The sequence below is a fragment of the Lolium rigidum genome, chromosome 3 (assembly GCF_022539505.1).
Source record: "Lolium rigidum isolate FL_2022 chromosome 3, APGP_CSIRO_Lrig_0.1, whole genome shotgun sequence".
In the NCBI taxonomy this organism is placed as follows: domain Eukaryota; kingdom Viridiplantae; phylum Streptophyta; class Magnoliopsida; order Poales; family Poaceae; genus Lolium; species Lolium rigidum.
Window position 1 is genome coordinate 310,843,628 of NC_061510.1, and position 27,271 is coordinate 310,870,898.

General features: G+C 44.6%; 2 protein-coding genes across 4 annotated transcripts; one reads left to right on the plus strand and one right to left on the minus strand.

Moving 5' to 3' along the window:
• Positions 1 to 308: 308 nt before the first annotated feature.
• LOC124703711 (E3 ubiquitin-protein ligase UPL7-like) lies at positions 309 to 16,306 on the plus strand. 3 transcript variants are annotated; one of them, XM_047235932.1, is made up of 14 exons: positions 309 to 374; positions 446 to 568; positions 6,744 to 6,984; positions 8,303 to 8,886; positions 9,594 to 10,556; positions 10,640 to 10,971; positions 11,153 to 11,431; positions 11,526 to 11,778; positions 11,999 to 12,169; positions 12,259 to 12,351; positions 14,679 to 14,786; positions 15,572 to 15,688; positions 15,779 to 15,868; positions 16,025 to 16,306. In XM_047235932.1, the coding sequence occupies exons 1-14, from the start codon at positions 345 to 347 to the stop codon at positions 16,106 to 16,108; spliced, it is 3,468 nt and encodes a 1,155-aa protein (XP_047091888.1). In that variant the 5' UTR covers positions 309 to 344; the 3' UTR covers positions 16,109 to 16,306. The 3 variants fall into 3 exon arrangements, with proteins under 3 accessions (XP_047091888.1, XP_047091889.1, XP_047091890.1); XM_047235933.1 differs by having other exon boundaries at positions 9,597 to 10,556; XM_047235934.1 differs by lacking the exons at positions 309 to 374; positions 446 to 568 and having other exon boundaries at positions 6,877 to 6,984; positions 8,412 to 8,886.
• Positions 16,307 to 17,017: 711 nt separating this feature from the next.
• LOC124699858 (GDSL esterase/lipase At5g03820-like) lies at positions 17,018 to 19,930 on the minus strand. Its single transcript, XM_047232088.1, has 5 exons — positions 19,690 to 19,930; positions 19,459 to 19,595; positions 19,075 to 19,308; positions 17,300 to 17,561; positions 17,018 to 17,211 (listed from the first exon to the last, which is right to left on the minus strand). Exons 1-5 carry the CDS (start codon positions 19,928 to 19,930, stop codon positions 17,018 to 17,020), a joined length of 1,068 nt encoding a protein of 355 aa, XP_047088044.1.
• Positions 19,931 to 27,271: the final 7,341 nt, after the last annotated feature.

Sequence of the window (27,271 nt, forward strand, 5' to 3'; positions counted from 1 at the left end):
AAATATATTAAAATAAATAAAAACACATGTATTTGACATCACAGATTACAAATGACAACACAGACTTCAAGTTCTGGCTCCGCCACTGTATGAACCGTCATCATTTGTACTGTGTTTCTAAAAAAAAACATTGTGGTTTTTCTATTTCTGACCTTCTTATTTTCCTGCATCGACCAAGTTACTCTTCCTTAAATAAATCGTAAACTGGAAAACAAAACAAAACAATATTGGAACGCAATCGGGTCTGGTCACAATGACGACGACCCACCCGTGGACGCGTCCATCTGTGTGACCCGCGCCACGGCCCACGGCCGCAAAAGTAGCCTCCCTCCTCGCCGGCGGCGATGTCGGTCCCGCCCTCCGGCCACCGCCAGGTACCTCCATCTCTTTCCTCGGCCAGCCTCCTCCGCTCCTTTCCTCCCCGTCTCAACTATTTTCCTCCCAGGTGTCCCTGCGGGGGTCGAGCGCGAAGGAGATCACCCGCGACGCGCTGCTGCAGAAGGTCTCCGAGGAGCGGCAGCTCCGCAGCCACCTCCGCCGCGCCGCCGCCGCCGCCCTCACCGTCCAGGTACCTTCCCTCGCCGTACCATGCCGCTGGCTCTTAGGCACCTACCTACCCGATAGCCACCAGCTCCCGCGCACCCAATCTACCTGAAATCCGGCTGCTGCTCGTGACCAACGAGTTGCTTTCTCAATTAATTCTGGTAGTTTTGGTGGATCTAGGACACCGCTCACCTAAGCAATTGATATGGAGAATTTCGGGGCGGTGATTTGATTAGCTTGAATCACGTCCGATGATCCGGTACAGATTTCAGAGATGTTGCTCTAATCCTGGTTCCACGTGAATTCCTGAATCGTAAGAACTTAGACGCACATTTAATTAGACGTTCTTGACCTGTATGGTTGCGTTGCTGGTGCCAAATCCAGGAGTTGGATTCAGGTTAACAAAGAAACACCGGAACTTCAGGATTTTCAGCTTTTTAGTGAGTGTGGAGTCTGGTAACTATGCAACCATTCTAAAGCTGTAATCCCAATTACGCAGCAACCTACCCCCATGTTGATGTTGTGTAAACTATCCAAGCATAGCAACTCTCTGATCTTCTGTTATTGCTTTACCCTGAAGGGTTAACTGAATTTGCTAACTTGATTTGCTGCGATTCTCAAAATTTTCGATCACAGGATCCCGCTGACCTGCCCAGAAACTAATAATTAGTTTCATGCAAAGGGCGCTAGCAGATTCACAAATAAATCTCAAATGACTATTTTATAAAGAACTTCTCAATTTCATGATCCATCCTATTTTGTTTACTCATGGGCATCACAGTTTGAATAAACATAATGTAGTCTTTTGGGGAAATTGTGGATGGGTTGGTCCCTTGGACCTCCACACCCTCTCATATATATAGCTCAATTTAGGCTTACATGTTAACTCATACACTAGAATAGTCTAGACACTACTACTATACTAACACTCCCTAGAATACTCTAGACTTTGCTAATAAACTAACTTAGATTCTAGCACACTACTTGGAATATTCTAGACTTTCCTAGGAGACTACTAATCTCCAATTCCCCTAGAGCATTCTAGACTCTACTAGAGTACTATTACACTAATCTTAGATTCCAACACTCCCTCAAGATGGGCGATGGATATCTATCATTCCCATCTTGTTACATGCCAACAAACATTCCTTACTACCTAATCCTTTGGTTAGACAATCTGCTATTTGTTCTCTAGAGGTTACATGGCTTAACTTCAAGGTTCCTTCGTCAAGCCGTTCTTTAATGAAGAATCGATCTATTTCCACATGCTTTGTTCGGTCATGCTGAACGGGATTGTTAGCAATATTTATTGCTGACTTGTTGTCGCACCAAAGATTCAATGGCCCTCTCCGCGATAGCTTCAATTCTGATAGGAGGCCTTTCATCCATAACATCTCACACAAACACACCGCCATTGCTCTATACTCTGCTTCTGCAGTTGATCTTGAGACCACATGTTGCTTCTTGCTCCTCCAAGATACCAAGTTTCCTCCTACGAAGACACAAAAACCTGATGTTGACCTTCTGTCATCAAGGCAACTTGCCCAATCAGTGTCACAATATCCCTCCACACTCAAGTGCCCATTGGCCTTGAACCATAGACCTTTTCCAGGACTTCCTTTCAGATAGCGTAAAATTCTATAAACTGCCTCTAGATATCCACTTCTTGGGTCATGCATGTAGCGGCTCACCACACTCACGGCATAAGATATATCAGGTCTCGTATGGCATAAATAGATAAGTCGACCAACAAGCCGTTGGTAGCGCTCTCTATTAACTCGGATCTCCGACCGAGCACATAGTCGGTGATTTTGCTCAATAGGAGTTGAAGCGAGCCGACACCCAAGCATACCGAGTCTCATTGAGTAGATCCAACACATATTTCCGTTGAGAGATAACTATTCCTTTAGGAGATCTCGCAATCTCAATACCCAAGAAATACTTGAGTTGTCCTAGATCCTTAACCTCAAATTCTCTGCTCGAGTCTCATCTTCAGCTAGGCTTATTTCATCATTATCGTCTCCAAGTGATAACAATGTCATCCACATAAACCGCAAGGATGGTAATACGACGCCCTGAATGCCTATAGAACACGGTATGATCCCTATTACATTGCTTGTAACCCATATTGCGCATGGCTCTCCGGAACCTATCAAACCATGCCCTTGGTGACTCGCTTGAGACCATATAAAGACTTCTTCAATCCGCACACCTTCCCCGGGTGTTGGAGTTACTAAAGCCGAGTGGAATGTCCATATAAACTTCTTCCCGGAGATCTCCATGCAAGAAAGCATTCTTGACATCCAAGTCGATGCAAGGGCCAACCAAAGTTAGCAGCACAAGAAATAAGAGTTCTTATAGTACTCATCTTTGCAATAGGCGCAAAGGTCTCGTCATAGTCAATCCCATATGTTTGACTGTAACCCCTTGCCACCAACCTTGCCTTGTATCGTTCTATTTTCCCTTCGGGGATTGCTTCACGGAATACACCCATTTGCAAGTAACCGGACGTTTTCCAGCTGGAAGAGTAACAAGATCCCATGTATTGTTCTTCTCAAGAGCTTTCATTTCCTCCAACATGGCCTCGTACCACTTTGGGTCTTGTTTTGCTTCTTTCCAATCTCTTGGGATCACCACAGATTGCAATGATGCGATGAAGGCCCCGTAGTTCGTAGATAGAGATGCATATGATACATAATTAGCAATGTCATGCTCCTCCCGGTACCAATTTGGAGGTTTTCTAGGCTGCAGCTCGGGTTCCTTTTCTTAAGGCAATGGGCAAGTCCATTGAATCCCTCGTAATAGATGGACTCGCGTCATCGGACAATTCATCGGTTTCAACACTCGTTGGAGCATGTTGCTCCCCGCACTCGTGTGTCACTTGTCGTGGGAACTCGTTGTTGCACATGTTGCTCCCCGCACTTCGTGTGTCACTTGTCGTGGGAACTCGTTGTTGCTCTGCTTGCTCATGCTCGCGATTTTCTCCGTGTATACACTTTCAAGTTCTCTTCCTCGTTTGGCTTTCTCCATCTCTCTTCACTTGTAGCTTGTCTCCTTGTAGACACCCTTAGATTTTCTTCCTCATTTGGCTTTGTCCATCTCTCTTCACTCGTAGGAGATGGAATTGAACCAACAACAACTCCGGATGGTTCATGTTCCTTTGTCCTCAAAAGTTCACTCTCCCACTCTCGACTAGCTTCGATTGTGCTAGGAGAGTCAAAGTCAAACAACGAGCCGAGGTCCGTCTTCTCTCCATAGAACGGCTCGGACTCTCTAAATGTCATATCCATGCTAACAAATGTTCTCCGCTCACTAGGGCTCCAACACTTGTAGCCCTTTTGTCCGGATGGGTATCCAATGAAGATGCACTTCACGGCACGAGGATCCAATTTTCCCACCGAAGGTCTATGGTCTCTAACAAAGCAAGTACACCCAAACACCTTTGGCGGAACGATGAACTCATTTTGGCCATAGATCATTTCATATGGAGTCTTCATCCCAAGCACTCTTGAGGGCATCCGATTGATGAGATAAGTAGCAGTCATAACCGCTTCACTCCACAAGAATTTGGGCACATTCATGGTAAACATAAGTGATCGAGCCACCTCCAGCAGATGACGATTCTTCCTTTCAGCTACTCCATTCTGTGGAGAAGTATCAGGACATGAAGTTTGATGAAGTATTCCTTTTTGGGAAAGAAAATTGCCAAATTCATTGTTCACATACTTCGTCCAATTATCTGTCCTGATAATTTGAATACTAGCGTTGAAGCGATTTTGGACATATGCATAGAAGTCCTTGAAGCATGTAAGCACCTCACTTTTATGTTTCAGAAGATATATCCAAGTCATTCGGGAGTAGCAATCAATGAAGGTGACAAAATACTTCATCCCGCTAACGAGACCACCGGGGAAGTCCATACATCGAGTGAATCGGTACAAAGGGCAACGTGCTCCGCAATCCACGACTCACATATGATGTCCTGGTGTGTTTTCCAAACTCACATGCATCACACACAAGTTTTTCTTTGTCCACCTTCTTCATTTCTTCGGGGAATATCTTACTCATAGTATCAAAGGACATATGGCCCAATCGACAATGTTGGAGTATCAACCTTGCCTCATCATCATTGGTAACAACTCGTGAGAGCAGTGCACAACGCTTCATCGGTTTCCCTTCTATCCAAGTACCACAATCCCTTATGTCTCACACCTATCCCAAGCCTCCTTCCAGTTTTCCTCTCTTCAGTTATACAATTATATCGATCGGCAATTATTCGACAATCAATATCATCAACCAAAGAGCTCATAGACACCGAACTCACCGGAAACGATGGAGCATATAATACCGAAGACAATGTAATGGACGGAGTGCATTTCATCGTGCCGACCCCTTTCACGAAGTTGATAAGTTCCATCGGCTGTTTGGATTGTCTCTTTATGCATGGGTGGATGTGGAGTATATGATGCAAACTCACTCCACTTACCCGTGACATGTGCTTGATGCTCCCGAATCCGAATCCAATTTGAACAAGTTCCATTTAATGCGGGAGCCCGACTTGAGATTGCTTCTTCTGTTTGTGCAAGATTCACACAATTTCCTAGGACAGTTGTTTTTCCACTTTGTTTTGGAATTTCTGCACTCTCCCTTGATTGTCTCAACTTCTCAATCTCCTTGAGCAATTGAGTCATTTTCTCAAGTAGCTTCTCAATTGTTTGATTCTCCCCCATTGATCAATATTGCTGAAAATCACCAACAAACCAGCTTATGTGCTTCTTCTCTTCTCTCGCTATATTTGACCTACTCTTGCAGATCTCTCGACCCCTCCGGATCTTTCTTCCGGATGCACACGCAGCTTAGGTCTCTCCTCTGTCCTCTACTCGCACACGCAGAAATCAGCACCTTTGCTTCTCCTCTTCACTCGCAAGCCACAAGCAGCTGCACCTCACCCAGCTGCTCCCTTCACCACCACACCGAACTTTGCAAGATTCACCACCACTCCGAACGCTGCGGACGGTTGGCTCCGCACCTCTGCAGCAGCTCACATCAACACTTCTACCTGGGCAGCACTCCACTCCTCTGCCCGTCTGTTGTATTTCCCCTGGATTTTGCGGAACTCCACCTCACTCCACCGAATCACCACAGGCAGCCCGTAGCACACACCATCACTGCCTCTAGCTCTGATACCATGTAGTCTTTTGGGGAAATTGTGGATGGGTTGGTCCCTTGGACCTCCACACCCTCTCATATATATAGCTCAATTTAGGCTTACATGTTAACTCATACACTAGAATAGTCTAGACACTACTACTATACTAACACTCCCTAGAATACTCTAGACTTTGCTAATAAACTAACTTAGATTCTAGCACACTACTGGAATATTCTAGACTTTCCTAGGAGACTACTAATCTCCAATTCCCCTAGAGCATTCTAGACTCTACTAGAGTACTATTACACTAATCTTAGATTCCAACACATAATGATTATACTTAGGAGATAAGATAAGCTTCAATGCTTTGATGGTTCTACTCTGAACTACAAGCTTGGGCTTAGCTTGAGCACACCAATAATGCTCATACGGCTAGCAGAATGTGATGTCTAGTCATGAAGCGAAGACCATTCATACTGGCAAATATCGACACTGCTTATTTCAATTTTGCGGCCGACTTTTTTGGTTGACGCTGAGAGAGCGTGAAGTTGTTCAGCTGTTTTGGGGAGGATGATTCACAGATGGATGAGAGGATCTACTGTTCTAGTTGAAGATTTAATTGAAGAGATGGAGGAGTGCAATGTAAAGGTTGGACCTCCTCTGCACACACCACAACAAATACTGAGACCAATGGTTGCTGCTATGTATTGGAAGTTAAGGGTATTGTCTGCCTAGCTAGCTGGAATATCCAATAAGTGATGAAGCATGACTTTGGTGATCTATCAATACTCAATAGATTATTTTGTCGTTTATCCTTATACTCACATCCAGAGGCACCTAAATTTTTAGATCTACGTGCCTAATCCCATATGTTAATTCTTTCTGTGTTTTTTTGCTAACCATGTGGAAAAAAGCTTATAATGCACATAGTAAAAATAGATGTGAAGCCCTGGGAAAGGGTTCGTGTGCATGAATGATTTGCTTGAATGGTCTTTTGTGCTGTATACTCATTTACTGGATTCCCTTATTACTTTTTTACTTGTGCCAGCGAGTATGGAGAAGGTACCATGTCATGAAAAAGGTTTCAGAACAACTTCATGACGAGTGGGAAGTATTAATAAACCAGCCTGACATCAACCTGACAAATCAATGGATATCAATCAAGATGCTTAGGCCATTTCTTTTCTTCATTACTCAACCATCAAGCTGGTACAAGGGGCAGCAGACCAAGACTGTGAAGTCTATCTCAAGATGCTTCAGAATCATCTTGAATAGCATAAACTCATTCGGTATGAATTTTTACTAGTCAAACATCTACTTTAGCGATATTGCTGTTTCTGGTCAGGCTGAACAATTTAGAAACATAGTCCTTTTTTTCCTTTTTTATTTCTGTGGATTATAATAATATAACGTGTATATTATACGGTCCCTGTATGAGGATGACCTTATCTGAAAATATAATCAACTGTAAACTAAACATAAATTAACTACTATCTACCTTTCTCTTTTTGAGACGTATTTTGACCTACCCAAATTCAAGCTTTGGCCAATAATTGATTCAAAAATATGCGGGCTATGTTTTCAATAATGTCGTGGAAACAGCCTCTTGCAAAAATTGCAAGGAAAGGCTGCGTACAATGACCCAATGTGGTCCGACCCCTTCCCGGACCCCGCGCAAAGCGGGAGCTTCATGCACCGGGCTGCCCTATGTTTTCAATAATGTGGGCTATGTTACGCAAAATTGATACCATTGTATTTGTATTAAAAAAAAGTTCCATATAATTGTGGTTTAACCATTTAAAAAATTATTTACATGTGAAAGTTCACATTTGGACAGTCAATGCATGGCGTGCTGTAGATTTGTACTTGTTGATATATTATATATACTCACCATTGAAACAATGTAATATGATAAGCATATAGTACTCCCTCCGGTTCAAAATAATTGCCCCAAAATGGATGTGTCTAGACATATTTAGTGTGTAGATACATCCATTTTTGAGCAATTATTTTGAACTGGAAGACCTTAAATCTCCAGTAATTATCTAATGGAGAGAATGTAGCTACATAGCCTCATAGGCCAGAATGATGTTTTACAACATTCTATGTTTCAACTTAATTCTATTATCACCACTGTCCACAAACTTGATATCTGGGGTTTTATGGTCAGTTTATCAATGAGGCAGTTACTCATAGTCTTATTATATGAGTCCTGGTGACCATAGAATATTATTTCAACGAATTAAGTAGTTGAAATTTAACTTCAACATGCAGAACAAGGTTTGGTGGATATGATCATAAGAATCATGAAGTCGGTCCAAGTTGTACTCTTTCAGCGTGGTTTCTTTCATTCATGATAGATCAAATCTATACTGACTACTGATAGAAGCCCACCAGCATATGTATATTTGAAGATAAGGCAAAATTATTACATGATCAATGCATAATATGACAACAAGATCATGCTAAATTATCATAGAGTAAATAGGGTTAACCATAATTTTCTTGAACTAGACTAGATTTAGTCTTTCGGTAAAAATCCAAATTGTTTGGGCAGGTACGTTTAGAAGATGCCCTTTTCAACTGACATGTATCTTTTCTATGTAGATGCAAGCAGAAATTTCTGTTCCTTTGCTGTGGGTTCTCCAGAAGAGAGATCTATCTGGCTTTATCAGACAAAAAAGCTGATTTCCCTGTGCTCTTGCATTCTTGCCAGGTGTGACAATTCTTGCTGCAAGGATGTAAACATGGTTGAAATTACTGCTATTACTATGCGGTTGGCCATCTCATTAACTGATTGCAAAACATGGAAAAACTTAACAAGTGAGAATACTAGAGCTGCTGATGCCTCTGTGGAGAGTTTGATTGAATTTATTGGCACAAGAAAGAGTGGTACATATAGCTGTGTGAGGAGATATATAAAATGTTTTGGTCCCCATGCTACCCCAGGGAAGATAGATTCTGTGATTGCCCCAGATGACCAGCTCCTGGTTACTGCTAGTGCAGTCACTGTTGCATTACGGCCTTTCAACACCACAAGATCAGACAGGGGTGTTGATCTAACTGGTGCTGCAAAGGAATACTTCACACTTATACTCACAATTCCGTATCTCTGCAAACGTCTTCCACCCCTTCTGTTACCTGCTTTAAAACACATATCTGTACTGCAACCGTCTCTCAGCATTTTACTGGTAAGAATATTAAAATGTAGATATAGACATTGGCGTTTGACATGTTGCATTACTTTTCTGTAGAAGCATTTTCTCTCGGTGGAGTCGGACATTGAACTGAAAAATTCCTGTGTTATCCATGTAGTTGTTGAAGTGTATAAGTAGATTGCCTAGCCATTTCCATCAGTTCAGACTTTTGGTTGCGTTGGCTAGTGCATGAAGCTTAACAGTAGTGATTCCTCAGTGGTTGCAACTTGCAAAGTTGTGTGTTATAGCTGGTCTGCAATATTTTTGAAGTGTTAATTGTTTTATTCTAAGTAGTATTTACTCTGCTGGTGGTCAATGTACTGCTCTAAAATTCTGTATTTTGGTGTATTAACATAGGACACTAATACGAGCTATTGAAATTTTAATATGTTATACTGTGCCTAAATGGTAAGTGAACTAGTGAATTTGTGAAAGATCATATATATTATTCCATTATCATGTTCTACCCATCTGCAAGTCCTTAGGCATATTATTTCTATATAGTGACCACATCATTTTGGCATCTTGATAACAAGAAGTCGATTTCACTATATCTGCTGAATTGCAGTGAGAACCTAACATGCTTATCATTGTAGCGATCAAACACTTTTGGTTTACATTTTTTTTCATGATTTATTCGATGTGATTTTTTAAAGATTGGCATGTAAAAGTCGAACTGATCAAGCCATGGCAGGTTGTAGCAGATCTCCAAGGATAAAATATTTGAAGAAATTGTTAAGCTAGAGCAGTCAGAGGTTTCTGGTGCTGGTGCAAGTACCATTCCTTACTGTGGTTGGGCTCTTGGAAATCTTGTAACTTTAGCCACAGAGCATGATGATTTGTCCAATTCGGGTTGCTTCATTCAAGGGCTAGACTGTTGCCTATATGTTGATGCTATTAGCTCTATTTCCCAAAACTTACTGAAATGTTTGGAAGAAAGCAAGGGAAGGCTTCAACAGGTTGATGATAGTGCCACTCATGATACATCAGTTACTGAAGAAATGAGAACATTGTTTATGGACCTTCTAAAGCCAATTTACCAGCAGTGGCACCTTAGGAAGCTATTGGTACTGGCAAAGGAGTATGTTTCATGCAAGAGAGAAACCAACCATGAACTTACCCTAAGGCAGGTTCATTTTCGGAGCCTAAAATTGACAGATGTTATATGCTTTTACTATTACATGCTCAGAATTTTCTCTTCTCTGAACCCACTTGTTGGTCCATTGCCTATCCTCAACATGCTCTCATTCACCCCGGGATTTCTTGTTGATTTATGGGGGACACTAGAAATATCCATTTTTGGCCAAGCTATCCACAAATCAGAGGAACCTGAGCATGATAAACAATTGGCTGGAAGTAGCTCAGGTGAACAAATATCCTCCACAAGGCAAAGAAGGAATGCCAAGGACACACCAAATAAGTGGGTAAATGTGCTCCAGAAGATTAAGGGAAAACCAAGTGATGCAGATGACACCAATTTGAGTGGCAGTCCTTTGAATTCTGAAAATTCTAATGATGTTGCATTAGTTTTATGGGATATTGAAACTATGAGGCAAGGATCTGAAGGTATTGGGAAGGATATAATGCGCATGTTGCATCTGTTCTGTGCAATATATGGACATCTATTACTTGTGCTAGATGATCTTGAGTTTTATGAGAAACAGGTAATATTGTCTCACCCCCACTCCCCCTACCCCCCTCTCTCTCCCCCTTTTGATGACGTGCTTTCCCTTTTCTGACTCTACAGGTTCCTTTCACTCTAGAGCAACAACGGAAGATTGCATCAGCCCTCAATACGTTTGTGTACAATTCTTTCCTTCAGAATAGTGGAAGCAGCAACAAGCCTCTTATAGACGTGACAGTGAGATGTCTTAATTTACTCTATGAAAGGGACAGCAGACATAGGTTCTGTCCCAAATCCCTGTGGTTGGCACCTGCCAGAACTGGCAGGATTCCAATTGCAGCTGCTGCCAGAGCCCATGAGGCAGCCTTTGCTACTTTAGCAGGAAGTACTTCAGGAATTCCTACCCGCAGCTCTGTCCTTACCACCGTACCACATGTATATCCATTTGAAGAGAGGTATTGAACTATTTAGACTTATTTATTAGACAGTATATCTTAGTGATGCATATATTTTAAGGGATTGCTCGATGAGTGGCAACATCTAATTTATGAACAGAAGCAGAACATATTGTTTCATATTTTAGCAGTCTTAAAAGGTACTAATTATTCTTAACATCATTTGATGAATTTTATTCAGAGTACAGATGTTTAGAGAATTTATTGAGTTAGACAAGGCATCTCGAAGAGTTACGGGTGAAGTCTCTGGGCCAGGTCCAGGATCCATCGAGATAGTTATTCGACGAGGTCACATTGTTGAAGATGGATATAGGCAGTTGAATTGTCTTAGATCAAAGCTGAAATCTTGCATTCATGTATCGTTTGTCAGTGAATGTGGCCTCCCTGAAGCTGGTTTGGACTATGGTGGTCTATCAAAGGAGTTCTTAACTGATATGTCCAAGGCTGCCTTCAGCCCAGAGTATGCCTTACGGGAAATTATGATCCCTTTAATCTTTGTTTCTCCAACACATGAGCGCTGATACTATCTTTTTTCTTGCCTTCCTTTTGAACAGCTATGGGCTGTTTTCACAAACATCAACATCTGATAGTAGCTTAATTCCAAGCAGTTCTGCTAAGCTGTTGGACAATGGCATTGATATGATTGAATTTCTTGGTCGAGTTGTTGGCAAAGCACTATATGAGGGGATTCTCTTGGACTACTGTTTTTCACAAGTATTTGTCCAAAAACTTCTAGGCCGCTATAGTTTTTTGGATGAATTATCAACACTTGATTCTGAGCTTTATAGAAGTCTAATGCAACTCAAGGTATTCTAGTATTTTATTTTTGTTTCTTCTGATCATGTCATTTAATTAACCCTCAATAAAGTTTATTGTGGTTTTTGGATTGATAGTTCTGTATGATCTGCTATAATAATGATAGATTTCCTTGTAGACTAAATACAATATTTATTTTAGGTATAGTTCTGATAAAATCTGATAGATACATTTTTTTTTCAACAACTCTACTGGGTTTTCCACCAAACAGCACTATGAAGGGGACGTCGAAGACCTTTGTTTGGATTTTACTCTGACTGAAGAGTTAGGCGGGAAAAGAATTGTGCATGAACTGAGACCGGGTGGTAAAAATATCTCCGTTACGAATGAAAATAGAATGCAGTATGTTCATGCGATGGCAGATTTCAAGCTTAACCGCCAGGTTTGTTATTTGCCTCATATTTGTAATGACTTGTAGCTTTTTTTCTGAATTAGTAAGTAAATTATCTGATAAAATCGTTAACCCTGCAGATACTTCCGTTTTCAAATGCATTTTACAGAGGACTCAGTGATCTCATCTCACCATCTTGGCTGAGCTTGTTTAATGCAAATGAATTTAACCAGGTAACTCTCCCATCCTTTATTGATACTACTGAAATTGAATTTCCCTTAAAGGATGTACTAGAAAAGAACCTAAAATGCTTTGAATTAGAATAGTAAACATAAATTTTTAAGACTATAAACTTGGATGCAAATATCAAAATTTAAAAACTCTTGAGTTTGCTGTATTGTTAAGATTTTGTAAATCAAAATCATTAATTTAAAATAGTACTCCCTCCGTTCCTAACTGTCGCAGATTTTCTAGTTTCGCATGTATCTACACACTAAAACGCGTCTAGATACATGCAAATCTAGGAAAATCTGTGACACTTAATTAGGAACAGAGGAAGAGAAATTAAAGTAGGTACTTTAACTGGGATACCATAATATTAATCTTTGCAGCCAAGACCCAAAACATATTTTTTTTTTGAAAGCAGTAGCTTTATTACGAATAACTGTTGGGCAAATCGCGCATTACAAGAACAGCAATATCAGCTGGAACATCAGATTCCCACACCTTCATCGTACCAGATGTACACAAAGCACCTATCTTGGCTAACTCATGAGCGACTCCGTTCACATCCCTCTTACATGAAACAATAGAGCACTTGGAAAACCAGGTACGGCACTGGATCTTCAGGTCTACAATGATAGCTGCAGCAGGAGAAAAATCAACACTTGGGTTGTTCATAGCATACATAAGCAACTGTGCGTCAGTTTCAAAGATAACCCTTATTGCCCTCAAACTTGATGCCAGATCGATGGCAACTTCTAGCGCCTTGAGCTCAGCCATAAAAGCATCATGTATTCCATCGGCTCCACCAGCTGCGGCCGAGACGACATGGCCTTCCTCATCACGCACTATGACACCCCAGACACCATGATAGTTTCCTATTTTAAAAGACCCATCTATATTGAACTTCAGACAACCAGCATCTGGTGGTTCCCATTTGGCTGGTAAAAAGGTTGTATCTTGTCGAGCAGGTTTGCAAAATTCTAAACAATCAGCCGTTAAACACCTAGCATGGTATGCCAAGTCTGCTGCAGGCACCTTCTCCCCTCCTTCACGGATTTTGTTCTGTTGATTCCACCATATCCACCACATGGCTATTATCTCAACACGCTTGCGTTCATCCAATCTCCAAATCTCGTCCAAGACTTCCTGAACACCATTACACTGTATCAATTTTCCTCTGATTTCTAGTATATTCAGCTCTTTCCATACCTCCTTAACTGACTTGCACTTAAGAAACAGGTGACAACCATCCTCGTCTATCCTCTTACAGACCAAGCATTTAGTATCTTCCAAACCATACCTCGGCGAATCAAATTGGACCGCACAGCTAGAGAATTGTGAGCAAGTCGCCAGGCAAACATTCACAACTTGTTTGGACATGGCAACTGCCACAAATGAAGCCAACACTGATCACCGTTCCCTCCCATTGACTCCGGAATACTTGAGCTCGATTCACCCTGCCTTGCACCATCTCTTCGTACAATATCTCTATGTAGTTTGTAGGCTTGTTTTACAGAGTGAACTCCCTTTGGATCAAAATGCCACGCACGAAAATCTACTGCCCCTTCCCGCAATGGTATATTTAGGATCATATCAACATCACCCGGCCAGAATGTGTCCTTGACAAGCTGCACATCCCAATTCCCTGTAATTGGGCTGATTAGTTCACTAACGTTTGTAAGAAGACCATTGCGAGGGGTTGCAACCTTTCTACACCAAAGCTTAGGAATCCACGGATCATCCCAAATGCGCACTTGTGTTCCATCTCCTATTCTCCAGATCACTCCTTGTTTAAGCAAGTCAATACCATGCAGTATACCTCGCCACGTGTACGATATGCCTTGCTCTGCCTTAGCTTCTAGGACATCCCCATTTGGATAGTACTTAGCTCGTAGAATCTGGGCGCAAAGACTATCAGGAAACTGAACCAAGCGCCATGCTTGTCGAGAGAGCATATTATTAATGTAATGATATATGATAAGCCCTGAAAGTACTCCCTCCGTTCCAAAAAAAAGCTTCTCAACTTTTTCTATGTACGGATGTACCTATAGCTAAAACATGTCTATGTACCTTCGAATCTAGACAAAATTGAGAAGCTTTTTGAGGAACGGAGGGAGTAGTACTTTGCAGCTGATGTCTAGGGAATAATTAAATATACACCCGTCACTAAAATAGTGCACTTTTACACAATTCCTGAATATTTTTAGCACAAAAGCACAAACATAGCAAGGGCAAGCTTCCATTTGTTCTATCTGCCATAGCAAGGGCAGTTTAGTAGTTTGCATTTCTACACTTACTTTTTTTTACAGTGCTAATGTATGATTTCCACATACAGTTACTTTCAGGAGGATCGCAGGATTTTGATGTCGATGACCTGCGGAACCACACCAAGTACACTGGTGGTTATACCGAGTCAAGTCGAACTGTTAAACTCTTCTGGGAGGTATGTGTAGTTGCCTCGTCATGGTCTTTTAACTCGATGCATCACAGATCTTGGGTTCAAACCTATCTAGGTACAGTGGTACAAACTCCCATTGGACCATTAGATGGTACAAATTACAGTATCGACAGGGTGTAGCCCACATAAATAACTTGCCAGTTCATGAATTGATTATTTAGGAAGTTACTGATCATCTATCATTCAACTCCCCAATCCCTTGTAGAGAAAATAAAAAAGTAGACAAGCATTAATTACCTGCCAGCTTTGCATAATGCTGAAAACTTATTGCTGTCATACTTTTTTTAGCAACATTACTGTAGGGGGAAGCCCCTACGGTGTAATTTCTTTTATTACTTAGAAAAGAGATGTACAAACTAAGTCAAATTTCAAGTCCATGGGATTACATCAAGGTGGGAAAAAATGGGCTAAAGAAGAGAGCATTATTCAAAGATGTTTAGCAGCCAGTCCACTAGGGGTTGTACCAACGAAGCTTTCAATCTATAACAATGTAACATCAGATCATTCTGAAACGTCACTCTCCAAATTGCTGTCATACTACATCCCAAGGCTATCTCCTTGTGAAGCTTGTGACCTCTTCTTTTGGCTAAATGATATATCTGTTGAATATGATGTCCATTTATTCTGCTTTGCTGCTCGTTGGTATGCTATGCACACAATCAATTGGTCTGGCCAAATATCAGTTCTGCTGCCCAACTGCAATGCAAATACTATCTTACCGTGATGAATTGAAACAGTTGTAATGGCATGTTGGGTGTTGGAATATGCAGGTCATCAAAGGATTTAAGCCGACCGATCGTTGCCTGCTACTGAAGTTTGTGACAAGCTGTTCACGAGCTCCACTACTAGGATTCAAGTACCTGCAACCTTGTTTCACAATTCACAAGGTTTGCTCAAGCAGACCGAGAATACCTTTCCTTTTTCTATCTCAGCAACTTGATTGATATAGCAAGTTCCACATGTCATTGTTTACCCAGGTTCCATGTGACGTGCCACTTTGGGCTACAATTGGAGGGCAAGATGTGGATCGTCTTCCATCTGCTTCGACATGTTACAATACGCTCAAGGTACACAACCATATCATATCCATGTAGTTTCTCCAGCTTTCATAATATGTCCAACTTGTTCACCATCCTAACTCAGAACAACTTCCCATTGAGCATTGAGCAATGGTCAGAGCATGTAACCCTATATATTTCCTTGTTCCTTTGGATGCGTCGCAGCTTCCAACATACAAGAGGTCGAGCACACTGAGGAGCAAGCTCGTGTACGCAATCAGCTCGAATACTGGGTTTGAACTCTCGTAGATACGGTGCCCCGTCATGTTTTGCTGCTGTGAATAGAGAGGTGCAGCGATGTTGTATCAGATTCTTGCGGTGTTTACTGCTCACGGTAAATGTACTTGGTTTTATTGCTCTACATTGTTAGCACCAGGGAATTATGGGAAACAAACTTATTTGATGGAATGAAAATATGAAATGCGCACCTTCCCAGTTTTACGGTTGTTGCTGGTTGCAAGCTGCTGGAAAGATTGTTGCATCCTGATAAGTGAGACCTGGGCATGCAGTGCATTGAAAGCGCCTCAGATGGCCGTGCAGTGGTTTAGCACATGAAGGCCGGCTAGTGGGCCGTGCCTGCTCAGGCGCATTGATCTGCGGCACGAGCTTTGCAGGAGCTATATATCTACAGTCCTACACAGGAAAAAGGCGTAGCACGGAAATGACTATGCCTCACTCATATTTCTTTCTTATGCTATCCTATAATTTTTGTTATTATCATGCCATATTGATCACTGTGCCAGAAGTATCAGAATGGGTCGTGGTGTGCTGACTACGAATGCCTGGAAACCTCTGATTAGAAGTTGTCATATCGTGTACTGGAAAGTGGATAGCTCAAATGTTCCTTATTTCATAGTACGTTTGTCTTACAGATGACTAAAACTAGCAAATGTGTAGTACATGCGTAGTGCCAAAAGCATCCTGACATTATTACATGCAACCACATTCACATCACTCGAAGCTGCAAGCAAGTGCAACCATACACCTAGGGATCACCATAGAGACATCAAGCGCTGGAAGCAAACAAAATAGACTGACTAGCTAGAAGAGATGACAAGCAAGGTAATCAAGGTACGTAGCTAGCTACTAGGTAATTAAACATGCATGATACGACGACGGCCGTCGGTCCGGGAGATAGGGCTGGATCAGGGTTCAGGTTCAGGAGATGAGCTGGAGGCCCTGGAGGAGCAGCGCGTCGGCGAGCACCTTGTTGGCGGCGTCGGTGGGGTGGAAGCCGTCCCAGAAGACGTAGCCCGTGGCGTTGGCGCACGTCCCCGGCGCCCCCTGGTGGCACAGCACCGACGTCTCGATCGTCCCCGTCCCGCAGCACGCCCGCCGAGCCTCGAAGAACCCTGCAATTTGATGACCACATCCATCAGTATCCGGATCGATCTTCAAGACACATACACGACGCAAACTGAAGACGAAGTTATTACGTACCGGCGCTGTTGGGGTCGCTGACGAGGTTGAGCAGCGGGTTGTAGATGTCGAAGACGACGAGCTTCAGGTCCGGCCGCTGCTTCTTCACCGCCTCCGACGCCGCCTGCAGCTTCGTGTTGAAGGTCAGCGAGTCGTTGTTCAGCCGCTCCACGCAGCCGCCGTTGCTACCGCCACCGCCGAACAGGGTAACGGACGCCGGCAGGCACCCCATCGGCGGCAGCGACGTCACCCCGATCCGCCTCGCACCCAGACCGTATAGGCTCTGCGTGCCAATACACCCATCAGTCGTCAGTTACTCAGCAAGGAAATTAGAGCATACAGTTAGAAAAGAAACAAACATTCTGTTGCACTGGTTCTTCTATATCTACATGAGACAATTATCCCAGGTGTGCGTCGTGCTTAATTCATGGACCGCATTGACTGCATACTCGGTGGGTCGTTACGATCTTGCAGCCGAGGTAGGCCACGGCAAACCGTGTCAGTGTCCTCAATGCAGGAACAGGACCCCCTACACTGCAGAGGGAGTAGTAATAGCATTGACCGGAGAGAAATGTTGCAGGTTTTCCTTGGCCATGGATTTCCATGGCGCATTTACGAGGACCGGTGACGAGGTGTTGGGAGAGCAGGAACAGGTATTGATGCCGCTGTGTTTTCGCACATGCATGATCAGATATCTGCAACGGGATAGTTACTGCTTATTGACGCGTTTCTTTCTTGAGCCAGGAAATTTTCCTCCAAATGTACTAGCTAATAAGTACCATGAGCGGTAAAAATCTTCTACACAGAGGACATCTACAATGCGAGATGCTTAGGTGTGCTTAGAAAAATAAATCGGATTTTGTCTAAGCACTAGTGGTTATTTACACTAGACAGATGACTAACAGCCACCTCTTGTGTACGAATAAGAGTGTTTAAGATCTTTTGTGCAAATAAGAGTGCTTAAGAAAAAAACTTGTGATAGGATATTCACACCGCTCGTCAGAGACACATGTTGGTTGAGCAGCATAGTTACTGATCGCCATTGAATCCCTGAGGTCCTACCCGTAGGTACTGTGTTACGCGCAGGGAGAAAAAATGGGTACCGTGACCTTCGACCCATTACTCGCCACTGCAAGTTATTCAATTGCCTGTCTGCTCAAGATTGAAAGTGTCTAGATACCGGTCGCTGCATACTAGGATCCCACCCTTTGAGAATCCAATGCAGATAACCATGGAAGAAATGGAGAAACGTCGTTAAAACTAGCTCGCCAAAGCTCTCTACGACTCTACTAAAGGTCGATCGCTCTAGCGCGATCTAGGAGTGCTCTGATGTGGTGCAATCAATAGAGTTTAAGCAGAGGAAATCCGACATGATAGAACTACGTACTACTACAGTCAGCTATCAGATGAAGTTTAGGAGTTATTGGTCTGCATGCACAATGTTGACATCGAAATCCAAATTTGTGATCTATGAGTACTCCGATGTGGTGAAATCCAACATGATAGAACAGGAATACTCCTACGTACACTAAATATCAACTCAAGTTTAGGAGTTACTCTCTCCGTTTCACGTTACTAGTTGTCAATCAGCGACAACTAATATGGAAATACTAATTATTCCGTCTGCACAATGTTGACATCGAAATCAAAATTTTGCCCTCAACTAGAAGTCTAGAACACTACTCTTTCTGGAATAGTCGACAGCAGGATACAGCTTTAGTTACTGAGAGTGAAAATTTGGACTTTCTGCAGCAGTTCAGATGGTTACTAGCTAGATGGTCAGTTTGATTTGTTACCTCGATGAATGCAGTGAAGGGCGTCATGAGCGCGTCGGCGAACTGGTCGGGCGTGTATGCGGCGGCGAGCATCGCGTTGACGTAGTAGTTCTGCACGTAGTCGCTGGTGCCGGCGCTCACGACGTAGATGGACCCCGACGTCAGCGACGCCGCGTGCGAGCTGCCGGCGACCGCCGCCACCTTGGACTGGTACTCCTTGAAGTAGTTCAGCTGCTGTCCCAGCGAGATCGCGCCCTGCGTGCGTCCGAGTGTGTGCATTTCATTAGTGCCCGCCGTATTTAACCATAGCTAGCTCGTGCACGGTCATGGCTTGGCGCATGCATGTGTCCTAGGCTGCTAGCTTGACCGATGGAATTGATGAGCGAGTTAGAGAGAGTGACGTACGTAGAGCGCGGCGGTGGCGTCGAGGTACCCGGCGGCGCCGGAGGCGAAGTTGGCGCCGTGGAGGAGGCTCCTGTTGTCGGTCTGCGCCTCCTCGCCCAGGTACGCCGGCGGGTACGAGCTGAGCCCCAGGTTTTCGACTGCACACATCAGCGCGCCCGACATTGTCAGTTAAGCACTCCTTGCTTGCACGATCGAACAGAGGTAAGCTCAGGGCGCGTTGCTGCGGCGTACCGGTGTAGTCGGTGGCGAGCTTGCCGTTGCAGAAGCGGCCGGTGGGCGCGTGGGTGGCGGGGAAGTCCCGGCCGTAGGGCGGGAAGTCGGCGCGCACCAGCGTGGCCAGGCGGTTGTTGTTGCCGGCGTCCACCACCGAGTCCCCGAAGATCATCACGCCGGGCACCAGCGCCTGCCCCGCGCACCGCCCCGCCGCCGACAGCAGCAGCAGCAGCGCCCACGCCGCCATCTGGTGGTGCATGCAGCCGACACGCGTGTGGTTTGGGAGGAAAACTACGATGGTGCTCTGCTCTGCTCTCCTTGAGGTTTACACGGCCGGTGGTGCGCGTGTAGAGTGAGGGAGTGTGGTATTCAAGGGTGAGGGCGGAGTTAGGGCATCTCCAACGGGGCGACCCATCCCGCGCCCGCGCGTCCGGATGGGTCCAGCCGGACAAAAACCCGGCCCAACGCGGGGACGCACCGCAAAAGCGGACGGCCGCGGCGTCCGGAACGACGCAAACCCGGCCCAAATCTGGGCCGGGTTTGCGTGGCCGCGGATGGCACGCGGCGTCCTCGCGTGTCCGCCCTGTCCGCGTGGCTGGCCCACCTGTCGGTGCCCCAGTCCTATTAAATGTGGACCGGGGAAGGGGACTGTCCCTATCCAGTCCCCACTTTCCACTCCGGCCGCACGCGCGAGCTCGAAGCTTCCGCGCCGCCATGGCCCCGAAGCGCGAGTTCTCGCCATCCGCCAACGACCACGAGGCCGGCAGCAGCCGGCCAGTCGCGCCGGCGCCGTTCGCCATGGGGCCGCCGGCGACGCCCAGACGCGACCGGATCTACGTCCACCGTAGCGGTGGCGCGGATGTTCAGGGACGCCGGCGTCCCAATGCCGTGGGGGACGTGCACCTCCCCACGGCCGGCACCTCGAGCCCGGATCGGGTTCCGGTGCCGCCCATCCCGGCGTCGAGCCGCGCCCGCTACGCCGAGATCCGGAGGCGCCGCGCTCGAGCTGCCGCGGACCTCCGGCGGGACCCCGCGTACGGCGACGCAAGTCCCAACCGGGACTTGTGGTTCGAGGTGGAGCACGATGCGCGGCGGCGCACGTGCTTCACATCCGCGACGGCGCGGCCTCGCGCGCAGCCGGGCACGAGCTCGCTAGGCGGGCCGGCCGCCGCCCGGCGGCCTCTACATCAACGAGCCCGCGCCCCAGCCCCAGCCGCAGCCGCAGCCGCAGCCCCAGGAGGAGGAGAACGACCCGGAGCTGCAGGCGGCGCTCGCGGCGTCCCGCGAGCAGCAGGACCTCGACGAGCTGGCCAAATGGCCGCTCCTCGCCGAGACGCTGCGCACCTCCGCGGCTGGAGGAGGCGGCCGGGAAGGCCCGGGAGGACGCCCGGGCGGACGCGTGGGCCTTCCTCCAGCCGCGCGCGCCGTCGAGGAGGAGGCCGCTACGCGTCGGGGCGGCGCTCCGGGAGGAGGAGCGCCGGGCCGCGCGCCTGGCGGAGGAGGAGCGCCCGGCCACGCCGGCGGAGGAGCAGCTCCGACAGGAGTCCGCGCGGAGGGCACGGCTGCGCAGGCCGGCGAGCCCGCCGAACGCGCACTCCGCCTGGGAAAGGGCGCAGTGGGACCCTGGCCGGAGTCCCCGGTGCCCTCCGGCGTGTCGAGCCGGAACAGCGCGTCGCCGCCGGGCGGCGTCGTCGTCATCGACGCCGACGATGACGAGTACTACTGGGGGTAGTACTGCCGGCGGCCACCGCGAGCTCGCAAACCCTGGCTAGGGTTTGCTTTTTTTTTTTAGTTTAAAGCCATATATGGCTTTCTTTTGTGTAAAATTTGCCCAAAATAGGGCTAAGTTTAATGACCAACTAGTTTAAATTTATGTTTTGTTCTTTTCCTTTTTTATTTTCATTTCTGTTTTATTTTATTACCAATGCGCTGCGTCCGCGCGTTGGGCGCAGCGTGCGACCCAAACGGACACGCGGACGCGGGCCGCTGTCCGGGTGTCCGTTCGGCCACGCAAACGGCTCAAAACGGACGGCCCAGCGCGTCCGTTTGGGTCGCGCGGTTGGAGATGCCCTTACTCTGCTACTACTGCTGGGTCGAAGGGGATGGTTGGAGGCGGGAGCACATTCAATGAGAAGATTCTCGACGAGATAAATAGAGTAGACTCGGCAGAGTAGTTTGCGGCCATGTAATTTTGTTTTTGACTTGCTAGTTGCTACAGTATATCTCAAACACTATCTGGAGTATTCTTTTGAGTGTAACTACGGCTGGCCTCACGCCAGCCTGAACATTTTTATATCAACATCGAAAACAAATGACAAATTAGCGCATTACCCTTTTCAGAGAACTGAGAGGAGAGAGAACTAACGTTCAGATATCAACATCTGGAGTCATCTTTCGGAATCCCTGAAGTAAAAGTACAAAAATAGCTACGAACTGTATCCTGATCTAATTTTCTTTGAACCACGACCCTACAGTCAAAGTTGAAGTGTTAAGTTAACCGAAATTGCATCAGGAGTTCAGGTCTGTCCATGTGCCAAAGCAAAAATTCTCTCTTTTTTTTAAACAGGGAAAGATCCAAAATCGTTACCATCGGTGGAGTTACATTCTACACAAAGGACCTCAACGATTGTAACACACCAGATTTAGGATTTATGCATTCGTCTTCAAAACTAGGGGATTTTCTTTCGCTTCGATTGAAAACTCAAAGTCATTGAGAACATGATATGAATCTTGATGAATTAGGGTTATCATCTTGACAAATATTTGGTTTCGAGATAATCTTTGTCGATATTTAGCAGAAAAGGGAAAAACATGGAAAAGATAATATCCAGGGTCATTTGAATTGAAAAAATAGAATTTGAATCTCATATTCAAATTTGAATTCAAATTATCTTATAACTCAAATGTTAAAGTAAAGAGCTTGTACAATAAAGTAAAGACATATTTGTTGATAACCAAGCCATTACCTTGTCTTTACACATATTTTGAATCAAAAGAAGATTATAAATTTGAATCTTTACAAATTTGAATACAATGAATAGTAAATCTATACTAAACCAAGAATAAAGAGTCTTCATTCCCAAGTCTTCAAACCTACACACATAGAGAACTAAAAAAGAATGGTTAAAACTAAAATGTTGCCAGCACCATAATGGTGAGGCATTTTAATGTATGCGCTTGCCAATTAAACTCTAGGAATAATCCATAATCTATGTTTTGAAAAAGTAAAGCAAATTAGAAAGAAATACAAGGAACTAGGTTAACCAGGTAAATGACTAAGTGACAAATGACCAACATGTAACATCCTAGGATTTGAGGTTACAAAAAGAGTGGAATGTGTGCATTGCATTCATGCATAGAAAATCCGAGAAATTTTCGCGCTTTCAAATATAACCTGCCATGTTTCACTTGAGTTGATGGAATGGAAGTAGATCATCAAGTCAAACGCTATAAACCTCAATGTGACCTTTACTAAAACCTTTTTTTGGGTAGAGGTGATTTGATCTGAGAGGTTAGATCAAATGGAACTAAAACCAACACAACAACACCCTAAGCAAGGATCAATGACCAGATCTTCTAAAGGATCATAATATGATATTCCATGCAACCACATATAAATATCTACTCAACCAAAAATAAAAGAATATGAAATAATTAGGACTCATTCTTAACTTGTCTTTTCCATGTCTTAAACAAATAAATATTCCTACCATGAACCTCATGGTATTTCTTGAACTAAACTCTTGACTAAACTCTTGAACTCAACACTAACACAAGCTTATCATTAAACCCTAGAGATGAGAGAGACCTATAACCATCAGATAGATAAGAATCAAACTCTGAGTTATTAACACTTAAAAGTTAAGAAACTACCTTTGTGTAAAACCTATTTCGATCATAAACTTATTACCAAATATGGTAAACCAAGGATCTAAAGTGCATAAAAGCCACATATTCATATTTAAATCATAAGTTATTAAATATATGGAATTACAAAACTAAATTTATTTACATTACGAATTATAGTTCAAACTATTTGAATAAAATTAACTATGATTATTTTGAAACTCATATTGTCATGCCTTAGTGTAATCAACCATAAGCCATTTAGTAGCAAATGCCACTTGGATATCCAAAAATAAAGAAAACTAAATGATAATGATAATGCCACCTAGGATGAAAATATCTACATACTTGCATCCTAAGTTATGCCACCTCAAGCTTAAAGGATTGCTATGGATGAGAAAATGACAATCAAGCACCTTACTCATCAAAGCAAAACAAGGATCACCCACCTATGTATCATAATATTAGAGCATGTCCAAGCCTATAAAAGGAACCCCCTACCTTAGCCATTTGATCATCTAGTATCATACTACAAGCATAACACCAAGGGTAGTAGCACCCGAGCTACCTCCCCGCCAACTTCTAGATCCGCAGAGCGCGTCGCGCTGGTCCGCTCCTTCTCCTCGCCTCCATGGCCAGCTAGAAGAAGCGTCGCAGCATCACACCAAGAGATACGAAGATGGCCATAAGCGCCCTTACCCTAGGGGCTTCGGCCTCATTAGCTCCACTGCCAACCTCCCACCACGGGAGCTCGCTAGAGAACTTCGAGGACGAGAAACCAACACCGAGCGGCAGCACCGAAAGGAACTCGCCCAAGTTTTTTTTTAGATATGTGAGCATAGCCCCGGCCTCTGCATCAATCGATGCACATAGCCATTTATTAAATAAAACGTCAACGCCAAGTACTTATTACATAAAGATAGTCTGGTAACCGAATAAAATTAAAAATATCGAAACAAAACAAATATCGATGGAAGGTATACAAAGAACTATCCATCTAGAATTCTGCTAATGTGTCGCCATCCAAAGAGCCTGGAAATAGCAGTCCTAAGTGACCTCCAGGAGTCGGTTGCATCCAGTAACCATGGTATCCCTCTGGTCCGCCGGGAGCAAATATGCCCATAGTTGTAGCCAATGCGCCGCACGAAGAATAACCTGCAAAAAATATGTGCCTTTTTGTTTATTAAAGATAATATCATTCCGGCAAGTCCAAATTGACCAACAAATTGCCGAAACACCGATTTGAATATATGTTTTATCTTTCTTATTCACTCCATTTAGCCAATTACCAAACATATTAGTTATATTGGAAGGAGGTGGAATATTATATGTAAAGACTATCATTCGCCAAACAATTCTTGCAAAAGGACAATGAAGAAAAAGATGATTAACATTTTCATTATTGTTACAAAACAACATTTTTGACATCCTGCCCATTTTCTTTTTGCCAAATTATCCTTAGTAAGCAGTACTCTATTATTTAAGAACCACATGAAAATCTTAATTTTTAGAGGAACCTTGATCTTCCATAAGTATTTCCGTAAAAATCTAGTATGATCCTTCATAAGATCAAGGTACATAGATTTAACAGAAAATAGACCAGATTCATTTAGGTTCCAAATAAACGTGTCCGGTTGATTAGATAGATGAATAGACATAAGTGTAACCATAAATTGTATTTATAATCAGTGAAAGTTCATCTAAAACCAATATTCAGTGGTGTATTTGCCAATACCGTAGAAACCAACTCATTCTTTCGTTGGGCAATATTATATAATGACGGATATTATAAAGATAGAGGACAATTACCAAGCCAAGTATCCTCCCAAAACCTCACCGATATCCCATTACCAAGTTTGAACCTTCCTCTCTTAAAGAACTCCGGTTTAACTCGCATAAGCCCCTTCCAAAAAGGTGAATATGTAGGTTTAGCCTCTACCTGAGACAACGTTTTGTTTTTGATATACTTATTGTAAGGGTATTTTACCCTTATCCATTATTTTGGTAACAATGACACCGTGCTAGTGTATTTGGACTAATACATGACTACTAGATGATTCCCAGGTATTAGCCAAAGAGGTATAAAGGTGTATCAATGGAACAAGAAGGCTAAAGGTGACCCCCCATTTCAACAACAATCAAAAAGGGGTTACGGGAGAAATCCGGTCACCTGCCCGGTCCAACCGGGCCAGCAACCGGCCGATCCGGCGTACGAGGCCGGTCGACCGGTCGGAAACCGAGCTCCACAGGGTGGACCAGCAGGTCCGGTCTATGGCCCGGTCGACCGGGCTCTCGACCGGCGGGTCCGGCACCACGTCCGGTCGACCGGTCGGAAACCGGGCACCAACCGGGCACCAACCGGAGAAGAGCCGAACGACGCAAAGGTGCTCCGGTCACCGGTCCGGTCCGACCGGCCTCCGGACCGGGCTGTCCGGTCTGTGGTCCGGTCTGACCGGGTCTGTCGGGAAGAATGCTGAGGTGGCAAGTGGCAACGGCCAGATTTTGAAGAACACTATAAATAGCCCTTCTCCTACCTCTAGACGAGTTAGGCAACATACTATAAACTGTTCTTGAGCTCTCTCTCTCTTACTCCATTGCTAGAAACACCAAAAGCCTCAGATCTCCCTCCTCCTCCACCCAAACTCAAATCCCTCCAGGGAATCACTAGAGGAGGACCCGATCTACCGTTCTACCAAGCCAAATCTCATTCCCCCTTGTATTCATTGAGAAGCTTGCTTCCTAGGGTTCCTTGGAAACCCTAGGTGGGCAAGAGGAGTCCGGAAGCATCCGGGCTGTGGATTTGCTCCGGGCAAGATTGTGAAGGTTTGGAGGCTACCTCAAAGTCTACCACAAGTGAGTGAGCTATTCCTTCGTGGGATAGGCTCCGGAGAATAGGGTGAGCCTTCGTGGCGCGGGGAATCCTTCGTGGGACCTCCACTCCTCCAAACGTGACGTACCTTGTTGCAAAGCAAGGGAACACGGGAATACATCCTCGTCTCCGCGTGCTATCGGTTATCTCTAACCGAACTCCTTACTTGTGATTTAGCTGCTCGTGAGAGCCTTCGTGCTTGAGTTAGTTGTATCCTCATATAGGTTGCTTCACCTAGTTTGCATTAGGCTCATCTTTATATTCCGCAAAGCCTAATATTGCAAAGAAAGAATTAAAATTTGTAGAAACCTATTCACCCCCCTCTAGGTTTACCATCTCTATACTTTCAATTGGTATCGAGCCTGGACTCTTATTAAGGGCTTCACCGCCTTAAGAGTGAGATGGATAAACTCTTCGAGGGTCTAGATGACGACTCTAACCTTTCGGTTAAAGAGATGAAATCTAGATTCTTGGCATATGATGCCGAGAAGAAGAAAAAGGAGGATGAGCTACAAAACCAAATGACGAAATGTCCGCCATGCTTAAGAACCTAACTGCGGTGGAACTCTTAGTGGGGCTTCGGCCTCTAAAGAATCCTACCATGATGTTAACCATGACTATCCCAAAAACACTTCACCCATGCCTCATATAAACCATAGTGGGACCGTTCCCCATTACGATGGAACTCACTTTCCTCATTGGAAATCTGCTATGGAATCTCATATTCGCAGCTGCAGTGTGGAGCTATGGGAGCTCATTGTTCATGGATATCGGGAGCCACAAGATCCTACTCGGTTGTCCTCCACCGAGTTCTACAACCGTCAACTCAATGCATCCGCACGTGACAAGATTAGAAGTGGCATCAACCGCAAGCTTCTAGATCAA

Coding starts and splice junctions, on each gene's coding strand:
- LOC124703711 (XM_047235932.1), top strand. CDS start 345: ATGTCGGTCCCGCCCTCCGGCCACCGCCAG. Junction 569..6,743: donor CCGCCGCCCTCACCGTCCAG/GTACCTTCCCTC, acceptor TACTTGTGCCAG/CGAGTATGGAGAAGGTACCA. Junction 12,170..12,258: donor ATTTCAAGCTTAACCGCCAG/GTTTGTTATTTG, acceptor TTAACCCTGCAG/ATACTTCCGTTTTCAAATGC.
- LOC124699858 (XM_047232088.1), bottom strand. CDS start 19,930: ATGCACCACCAGATGGCGGCGTGGGCGCTGCTGCTGCTGCTGTCGGCG. Junction 17,562..19,074: donor CCTTCACTGCATTCATCGAG/GTAACAAATCAA, acceptor ATTGGCACGCAG/AGCCTATACGGTCTGGGTGC. Junction 17,212..17,299: donor CAGCGACCCCAACAGCGCCG/GTACGTAATAAC, acceptor ATCAAATTGCAG/GGTTCTTCGAGGCTCGGCGG.